The sequence below is a fragment of the Protomyctophum bolini genome (assembly GCF_963924005.1).
Source record: "Protomyctophum bolini genome assembly, chromosome: 15".
Taxonomy (NCBI): Eukaryota; Metazoa; Chordata; class Actinopteri; order Myctophiformes; family Myctophidae; genus Protomyctophum; species Protomyctophum bolini.
This window is the reverse complement of record NC_137876.1, coordinates 26,881,554-26,891,662: the sequence shown is the minus strand read 5'-3', so window position 1 is coordinate 26,891,662 and position 10,109 is coordinate 26,881,554. Positions and strand designations below refer to the sequence as shown.

The window sequence follows — 10,109 nt, the reverse complement described above, 5'->3', positions numbered from 1 at the left end:
GAACAGACAAAACATAGAAAGAAGCATTGATGCGCTCCGAGATCAGAGGGAGGGGGTTCGGATAAAGGTCTGTTCTTCCAAGCAGCAACGAGGAGGAGAAAAAAAGAAAGGAAAGGAAAAAAGCGGGCAGGAGCAAAAGGAAAACAAGCCAAACACAAACAGAGGGCGAAGGAGCCGGGGTCTGCAAGGCCTTGATAACCCTGAAACACTTTTTTTTTTTCAGTTTTCCTGCTTTGTGAAACAGCCTTTTCTGGCTGGCTCGCTCTTCACCTCCCCTCCCTGCTTCTCTCAGGATATCCAGTCCCGACTCCTTCGGAGCCAGGGCGGAAATAATAAGAGACGGGGAACAGAGGAGGAAGGGCGACATAGGAAAGGGCCTTTAGCTTGTTCTCAAGGAACAGAAGCACCATGACCCAGCAGGCCGCCCGTCCACCAAGCAGGACAGCTGTGACACTGCCGGGGCACGATGGCATGGGTGGTGGCATGGCGGCACAGGGACAGGACAAGGCCCAAAACCCACGCTTACAACCTTCTGTTACACTACACATTCTAAAGACCACCAGAAGACATGGTTTACTTTGCTGTGCAACTGTACAGGCCTGGAAATACACAATCATGAGTATTCATTTGACTGAATAACCGAGTTACAATTGATAAATTATCAGTGAAGATTTTACTGTGTACCTGAACGAATATAATGCATCGATTATGCATCTTCACACCTCACATTCACCTTGTGGACGGATTGCAACCAGACTACCAGATTGCAACCCGGCAACTGTAGAGTGTTGTGTGTAGATTCCTGATCACAATATCAACTAGATAACCTCTTCCAAATCTGTGTTAGTGGTAATAAAAGGGGGAGAGCATGTTGTTCATTGTTGAACCCATGGCATGTAAAGAATGCAAAAAAGACACATTAGGGAGGAAATAATCCCACATTGTCTCTGTATCGTTATTGCAAACCACTTGCATGAATTGCTATATTAATGCAAGTTTGAGCTAATTACTTACATCCTTGTGTTGGACTAGCATGAGATGGTGAGTTGCCCAGCAGTAAACTAACTGACATCACCTTTTTAAGAGCATCCATAAACCTTTACTACCAGGTAGCATAAAAACAGGCAATAGGTTGGAAATGTATTCTCACGCTGTCCTTATTTAGTCCATCTCTGAAAGTTTACACACCACCCCTCCCCACATACACACACCACCTGAACAGCAAAGCACTCACTCACTGCTGTTCATTTCCAGCAATTAGATATAAAAATATAGTCCAATCATGTGCTCTCTCTCTCTCGCTGTGCTGAAGAAGGCTCTCAAAGAGAGCTGTTGTTACTAGGGAGAGCAGATGACAGAGGAGAAAGATAGAGAGAGAGAGGGGGGGGGGGGGCAAAATTGGCTTACATAAATCATCGAGGGGCTTCAGATATTCAAGTATTTGACCAAGTCAAGAGTAATGTAATAGTCTACAGTATGTGTTCCAAAAAAAGACTATTATAGCCCACATTTTAAGTGCACTGTAATGTATTAATATTGCACTGAAGTTCCTGTTTCATCTGTTCAAGGAGCTCAGGTGCTTATGCTTGATTTATACGTTAGAGTACATAATCCGCCAGATCACAATACGCAACACGTTGTGAGCTTATAGACTGCCTATTTGCAGTGTTCTACACCTGCATACAACTACTGTAAGTAGAACTCTATTACTCTGACTTTACATACTGCTGGTGGTGGAACATCTGAATCAATCACAAATTTGACATTCCTCTGAGCGAGAGCGAGAACTAAACGCCTCAGTCTATATGGCACGTTGATGAGAACAAACATTAAGCTACATTTTTTAAATATAAAAAGACAAGATGATTCACTTGATATATAACACTCTGCTACCGTCACATTCACACATTTACGCTACAAATTCTGTTAGAAGACAATCCAGGCTGTTGCCACAACAGTGAACCTGCCATGATCGATGAACTGCTTGGCAGAGAGGTGCGCACAGCGCCTTTCAACGGCACCTTCGTCCAGGTGCTTTCATAGCGTGCCAGCCTTTTATGGGTGTGAGTCATTCTCTCCCTTTTATTATGAAAAGTAATATCATATAAAAAGTTATTTTGGTTTTGTGTTCAATAGCGATGTTGCATGCTTCCTCTTTTCAGACCGTTAACGGTCAATTTGTGCCGTTTCTTTTTTACAGGCCTGTTGGAAACCTCCTGTTCTGAGGCAACTTCAGAGTAACATCTGATTTGCACCGAGTCACGCAACCAAACATAACCGATTTGCAAGCTTGCAATGCGGCACAACACGGCATGTTGTGAGCATGTAGATCGGCTATTTTTGGCACCGGCACGCATCTATGTATAAATCGGGGGTCCACCCATGAAGATCACTGAGATCTCAGTCAATCCGTTTTCTCCACTGCAGAAACGGAGATGTGAGGCAGAACAGCAGGCCTGCATTGATTTGTCATCCATCTGACTGTGTGATTTCAGCATTAAGGGGACACGCACTGGCATCACGCCCATCTCAACCACACATATTTCAACCAGGCCTTTTTTTGTTATGTTGTGTGTGTCTCACATGCTGTAGAAGACCTGCTCAACTGTAACATCCATGCTCACATCCCATTGGTTACCATTTAATCACATTAACCCTGGTGTCCCTCCCTATTTTTGGCATGTCATTATAGGAGACGGTATTCAAAATGTGAAAGTAGCAGATCTACATATCGGCCGTTGCCCAAGTAGAAAATAGTACAATACATAACGCCGCTCTCTATGTTTCCTTATGTTTTCTGCAACTGTTTTGTGAGTTTTTAAATGCATCATGTTATTTACAGTATGCCTCCACGGCAAGGCCACGTTTGCCATATGGGACCAGTAAAGAAGTACAATTTCAACCACCTTGGTGAAGTGGATATGGGATATGTGATTGAGGTGAGAGCGGCCCTGCCCCTGTAGACGTGCCACCTCCTCGCCGACGGCGAACAATAGCACTGGCCTCCTTTTTCTCTAGCAGTATTTCTGTTTTGTTTTTAAACACACAGGGGCTTCCTGAAGCACAAACAGCTCTGGACAGAGCCTCTTTTTCCTGGGGCTTCGCCAACCCGCTGCCCAGGACTGATCCTACACGGCCCTAAATGAGTATATGCTGTTTACGTTCAACTTTCTAGCTGACACTCGCTTATTTGACACTTTCAGGGTTAAATTAACACTCGGGGTTTTACTGTGTAGCAACAGTGGAATGAAATGAACTCGTATTATAGCCTCTGAACTTTGTGACTCTGTCTGTACATCTTGTCTGTCTGTTCCATACAATATATCCATTCATCTACAGCCATCCATTTATCTATGTCATCAACTGGATCAAATGGACCCGTAAAGGAGAACTGAACAAACAGCCAGGATCTTACAGTGTGTGTGTGTGTGTGTGTGTGTGTGTGTGTGTGTGTGTGTGTGTGTATATTTATATGTCAGACAGTCATAATGCATGTTCCATGATAATTAAGTGGCATTCGGTAGCCGCCCGTAGCTGACAGCTGGGCTGCGCTAATTAAGAGACAGAAAGGGAAAAAGATCTCTAAACCCAAATAGAAGCAGCACCGCCTAAATTAATGCCTTAACGAACCCATGTGCTCACAGGCTTAATATAGTTAGTGTCCCTAACTGTCTGACAGGCTAGGGGAGGGGGGGACGGGACAGAGAGAAACAGAGGGAGTGAAGAGACAGTGGAAGGTCAGAGGGAAAGGGGGAAGATAGGTGAAGAAAGGGGGCATAGGAGGAGAGAATGAGGGAGCTGGGTTGTGGAAAAAAGGAAGGGAACAACAAATGGATGAGAGTGAGGGACTGAGGGAGGGATGAGAGTGAGGGACTGAGGGAGGGATGAGAGTGAGGGACTGAGGGAGGGATGAGAGTAAGGGACTGAGGGAGGGATGAGAGTGAGAGACTGAGGGAGGGATGAGACTGAGAGACTGAGGGAGGGATGAGAGTGAGGGACTGAGGGAGGGATGAGAGTGAGGGACTGAGGGAGGGATGAGAGTGAGGGACTGAGGGAGGGATGAGAGTGAGGGAGGGAGGGATGAGAGTGAGGGACTGAGGGAGGGATGAGAGTAAGGGACTGAGGGAGGGATGAGAGTGAGAGACTGAGGGAGGGATGAGAGTGAGGGACTGAGGGAGGGATGAGAGTGAGGGACTGAGGGAGGGATGAGAGTGAGGGACTGAGGGAGGGATGAGAGTGAGGGACTGAGGGAGGGATGATAGTGAGGGACTGAGGGAGGGATGAGAGTGAGGGAGGGAGGGAGGGATGAGAGTGAGGGAGGGAGGGAGGGATGAGAGTGAGGGAGGGAGGAGAGGTGTAAGAGAGGGAGGCGTGAGGAAGAGAGCATGAATGGAAAGCATGGTGGAGACAGGAGAGGGGCAAAGGAGGGAGAGAGAGAGACAGAAATGAGAGTGAATAGAACTAGAAAACGTGGAGGAATGGAGAGAAAGATGGGACAGAGACACACACACACACGCGCACACACACACACACACACACACACACACACACACCTCTTGCAGCCACGCAACAAAATCCACACAAATGGAACCGATGGGCCGGTGATTATTTCCATGTATACACCCTGAGAGTTAAAATAATGCACTCTGGATGTGACTAGGAGTCAGTCTACTGTGTGGGTCTGGGCCTACTACAGTCCAGCAGGGATGTGACTAGGAGTCAGTCTACTGTGTGGGTCTGGGATGTGACCCTACCACCCATGAACCCCTGCAGTACAGCAGGAAACGCTAGCTGTTACAACAACGCTGCGTTTGGAGGATTAGTGAGAATGAGTGACACGGACACAGTGTGTGTGTTCACAGGTCAGTGGCTGACACAGAGCCACTGCTATCAGATACAACCACTAAACCCAACCCCAAGCTGGCCTCCACCCAACTACATGTTGCACACACTGCACAGACTACACAACAGCAGCACTGCGTCCCACATGCATTGTTTCATGATTTCATCACTGTTTCTGGGATTTCCCCCTACCAATAGAGAGAGGGGGGGGGGGGTGAACCAAGAGAAGGACAGGTAGACTTAGACTGACCGACAGACAGAAATAGGTAGAAAGCCAGTGAGAGAGGAAGGGTGATTCTGTAGAAAATGTGCCAAGGGAGCGGTGCGTGTCAATCCCATGAGCTAGTTGCCTTCTGAGTGTATACCTTGCTTTCACTTGCGCCGAAAATGTAAATTTAATTTTCGGTGCAAGTGAAAGCAAGGTATACACTCAGAAGGCAAAACATGGAGAGGAAATGAACATCAACTAGCCCATGGGACACGCACCGCTCCCTTGGTCACACAGTCAGCCTGTCCGCCAGCCAGCCATTCAGTCATCCAGCCAGACCCTCAGACAGTGAGTCAAGCCCACCACACACCGTCTGCGACCGTGTGCGGCGCGGCGCGTTGCTGCGCGGCGCCGCGCGGCGCGTTGCTGCGCGGCGCCGCGCGGCGCCGCCTGGAAAATAGAACTGTGTTCTATCGGCGCGCCGGGCGGCGCGGCGCGGCTCCGCGCGGCGGACGGAGCCGGTGTGCGTTAGGTTCATTGAAAATAATGGAGGCGGCTGTGCGCGCCGCGCGGCGCCGCGCGGGGGACGCAGCCGGTGTGTGTCGGGCTTCAGTCAGTCAGTCTTTGCATCAGTCAGTCATCCAACCATATACAGCAGGCCATTCAGTCAGTCTCTGAGTCAGTCAGCCAGCAAGCCAGTCATCCAGCTATTCAGTCAGTGAGCCAGCCAGCCAGTCATTTATTCAGTCAGCCATCGAGGCAGTCAGTCAGTCAGTCAGTCCATAAGTTCTTAAAAGTCAGCAGGCATTCAGCTAACTGTGCAGTTATCTAGCTATGTATAGCTTAATTCACCCAGGCACTTAGCCTCACCCACAGATCAGCACTTAGCTCCAAATTAAAAGGCACTCGACTTTCAAACAAGCAAACACCTAGCAAGGAGAGGTCCCACTTCGTCTCATCACACAAAGATACATTCCTCAATTAACCTTTACTTCCTCCCGGCAGCACTTTGGGGAAGAACAGTGCGGCGAACAGAGGCCCTGCGATGAGGGGAGCGTGTACAAACAGGATACAGCTGTGTACCAAGCATCTCGCTGTGCAGCGTGGAGGCAGGCAGGCAGGCCAAGAACTAAACTCTTTCTCCTCCTCTCCTATGATCCCTCTGGGGATAATTAGTCACTTTTCATTAAAGCCGTTCTCATGAATAGAGTGGGAATCGAGTGTACCTGGCTCGTCGATGGAGGGAGGGAGGAGCAAAGACCAAAGGTTGGTTTTACTTTTCCCATCCCATCCCAATGGCACTGGATGGATTTCACAACACACTAATAAATCAATTATTAATCATATTGATCAATATCTATAAATGCACCACGCCTCTGTGTGTACGTACGTCTGTAATCCATGTAACTCGAAAACTTCGACACACGCGTTTCCACACCCCCACAGGGCGTGCAGTGCGCGGCGGCGAGTCCGTCGGGTAGTCGCTTGTCCAGAACCAGCACAAAAGCCTCTGCCCGGGCTCTGGACCTGATCAGCCCTATCTCCATATATGGAAATGATTGTTGTCCAGACATCGGCATAGACACCATATTTGGGCATGCCTGACAAAGAACTCCATATATTGGCATAAAAGGGACACATACATAATAACTTGGTGGGGCATGCATTTCCAACTTGCATGGTTCCAAGTAGGCCAGTGACCACGGGCACCGCTCTAGTTTAATATAATGAAAAATAGTATATTTGGGGTAGATGGATTGGGGCGGTAGTGCCCTGAAAGGTTAAAGTATGTGTCCAAGCATGTGTTCAAAGATGAACAAGCTTCCATTTCCCCTACACTACAACCACATTGGACTGGGACTTACAGTGCACTGGCAGGGACTTCGTCTGGTGCCTGTCTCCCTGCAGTCCCCTGCAGTGAGACAGGCCACTGCAGTGAGACAGCCCCACTGCAGTCCCCTGTCTCACTGCAGTCCCCTGTCTCACTGCAGTCCACTGTCTCACTGCAGTCCACTGTCTCACTGCAGTCTCCTGTCTCACTGCAGTCCACTGTCTCACTGCAGTCCCGTCTCACTGCAGTCCACTGTCTCACTGCAGTCTCCTGTCTCACTGCAGTCCACTGTCTCACTGCAGTCCCGTCTCACTGCAGTCCACTGTCTCACTGCAGTCTCCTGTCTCACTGCAGTCCACTGTCTCACTGCAGTCCCGTCTCACTGCAGTCCACTGTCTCACTGCAGTATCCTGTCTCACTGCAGTCCACTGTCTCACTGCAGTCCCGTCTCACTGCAGTCCACTGTCTCACTGCAGTCCACTGTCTCACTGCAGTCTCCTGTCTCACTGCAGTCCACTGTCTCACTGCAGTGGTGTCCCCATTTTGGCCATTTCATTATAATAAGCATTAATACTTTTTAAACACTACAGTTTTCTCAAATAAATATTTACATTACACCATCATCATATTCATAAAGTATAAAATAGGGCGAAAGTGGTTCAAATTAGTCTTTGAGCAATACATGGGTTTGACAGCAGCTCAGTGACTAACAGTGGAGGGCTACAGTATGCGTACAGTGTGTCTCAGGTGTAAATTTGTGTTGAGCAATCCTCCACTACAGAAATACAGGTAAATAAGAACTGTAAACCGTTTAAGATTAGGGACTCCTGGCAAGCTTAACCATAAACACCCAGCATACCAGCCTTGTTTTCAGCTTGACTTCCATGGTGGTTCGGCACTTTCACCCGTCATTCACCCTTACTTTGGAATGGAATATTTGGCTCCAGGGTTGAGCATTGCCCAGGCAATGTCTCTCTGAATCCCATAACATACATTTAGAGGTGGGGGGGGGGGGGGGGGGGGTGGAGAGAGACAGGAAACAGGAGTCGAATTGGGGGACTTGCTGTCAGGCATTATGAGCATTGTGGTACAGTATATGTCCTACCCACTAGGCTATGAGGTGCACTGCACCCCATTTTTTGAACAGTCATTTAAGCACAATTAAGTCCTACAAAAACAACATGTTGCACTGTGATTGGTCATTTAAAAATACTGTATATACTGTACATGCCGAAAATATGTATGCCAGACAGAAGGTGTTAATAAAATAAGGGTTTTTCTAATTGATTAGAATATAGTGACAAAATCAGTCAAAACATTGATAATCAGTGGTCCAGGACTGTGCAATAATCGGTTCGGATCTGTCGGGCTCTAGGAACATCCCACTGGTTCCTTCCCAGCTGGACAGGTGAGTGTACTGTAGTGTACGACAAAGCAGAGAGCAATGGAGTGGACTTACCGTTGGTGTTGTGAGTGCTGTTGTCCCAATCCCATGCTTCTACTATCAGTGTGTACTCCCGCTGGAAGAGAGAGACAAGACAACAGAGGTTATCACGGCTCACAGACCCTTCACGCTCATTAAGACAAACACGCATATAAACAGACACACGTGCACGCACAGTATTGCTGTGCACTTACATAGTACGGTATGGACAGTAGGGCCTGTCACCATTACACATTTAAAGTTGCCGATTAATTGTCACACAAATAATTGCGATTAACGATGTAATTGTTTTTGCATTGAATATTGCAACAATTTGTATTTCTGCTTGCCTTTTAGGCTTTGTAATCACCGGGCAGATGTGACAAATAACTTAAATATACAAAGAAGCACTAACACAAATGATTGCGATTAGGCGATTATGGCCTGACAGACACAGACAGATCTTGAATTATGAAAATCACTTTATTAAATCTGTTGCCTCTGAAATCACACACACGGGCGCACAGCGCAACGTCCTCGTGAACATTAGTCTACACAGACCCCAGACCCTTCCAACGTCCTCGTGAACATTAGTCTACAGACCCCAGACCCTTCCAACGTCCTCGTGAACATTAGTCTACACAGACCCCAGACCCTTCCAACGTCCTCGTGAACATTAGTCTACACAGACCCCAGACCCTTCCAACGTCCTCGTGAACATTAGTCTACACAGACCCCAGACCCTTCCAACGTCCTCGTGAACATTAGTCTACACAGACCCCAGACCCTTCAACACACAGCATTTCACCTGCTCTTCTGAATGGTCAGCTTTGCCGCACACGTCAAGTCACACTAATACAAAGTGACACACACAGCCATAGAAACCTAGCTATGCCACCCTGCACGCACGCACGCACACACACACACACACACACGCACGCACACGCACGCACGCACGCACGCACGCACGCACGCACGCACGCACGCAGGCACAAAGACACTAACACACACGCACAAAGACACAAACACACACAAACACACACACGCATGCTCTCACATCCACACAGACACACAGGTGCACCACACACAGAACTGTGCGCTCACACTCCCACACATAAACTGTGTTGTTTCTTTGCCACAGATACTTAGGTATGCCCTTGTGGACTTTTAGTCACTCTCTTATACAGTATACAGTATAGTGACACACACTACAAAAACAGAAACCCAGATATGCTCTCGCACACGTCTCTCACACACATATTTTTGCATAAAGGTGAGAGAGACGGTGGGAACGTAGCTCTGGTTCTCACAGCGCTGTCACTGATTAGCCACTATCTCCCTCAGGCTAGTTAACAAGTGCAACCACCAAACAGTTGGGAAACAAGGCTAGGCCGCCCTACTATTGGCTGGGTCCCCGACTGTGTGAGACTCACTGTTGTAATAGTGTGCATCGTCTCTGTTGAGTGGAAACCTCGTTTGTACAAAAACTGTTACTTTTCAAAAAAATAGCTACAAATAGCAGATCGACAAGCTCAAAAACAAAAAATCGAGTAGGGCATTAATTTACGGAAAGAAAAAAACCCACAAAAAGTTCCAATATTGAGTTAAGAGGTTTGTGCCTGACAGCAACAATACGTTGGTGTGGTGTATGTGGGTATGCTATAACGTTTACAGGTAACCCAGCAAATCAACAAACTATGCACATCAGAGCCCTCTAAGCAGTACAGTAAGTTCCTCCCTCCGGGGCCCAGAGAATTCCCACCACCTTGGTTGGCTTTAGGCTTGCAACAATTAATCAAACTAAT

General features: G+C 47.7%; 1 protein-coding gene across 1 annotated transcript in view; it reads right to left on the bottom strand.

The window, feature by feature from the left end:
- The window catches only part of LOC308329802 (protein jagged-2-like), a gene marked incomplete at its 3' end in the record, with an annotated part of 62,726 nt that overhangs the window by 30,176 nt on the left and 22,441 nt on the right, over window positions 1-10,109 (bottom strand). The window contains exon 3 of the mRNA XM_080784305.1: window positions 8,341-8,401. Within this exon, the coding sequence (XP_080640431.1) occupies window positions 8,341-8,401 (61 nt within the window). The remainder of the gene's footprint in view (window positions 1-8,340; window positions 8,402-10,109) is intronic.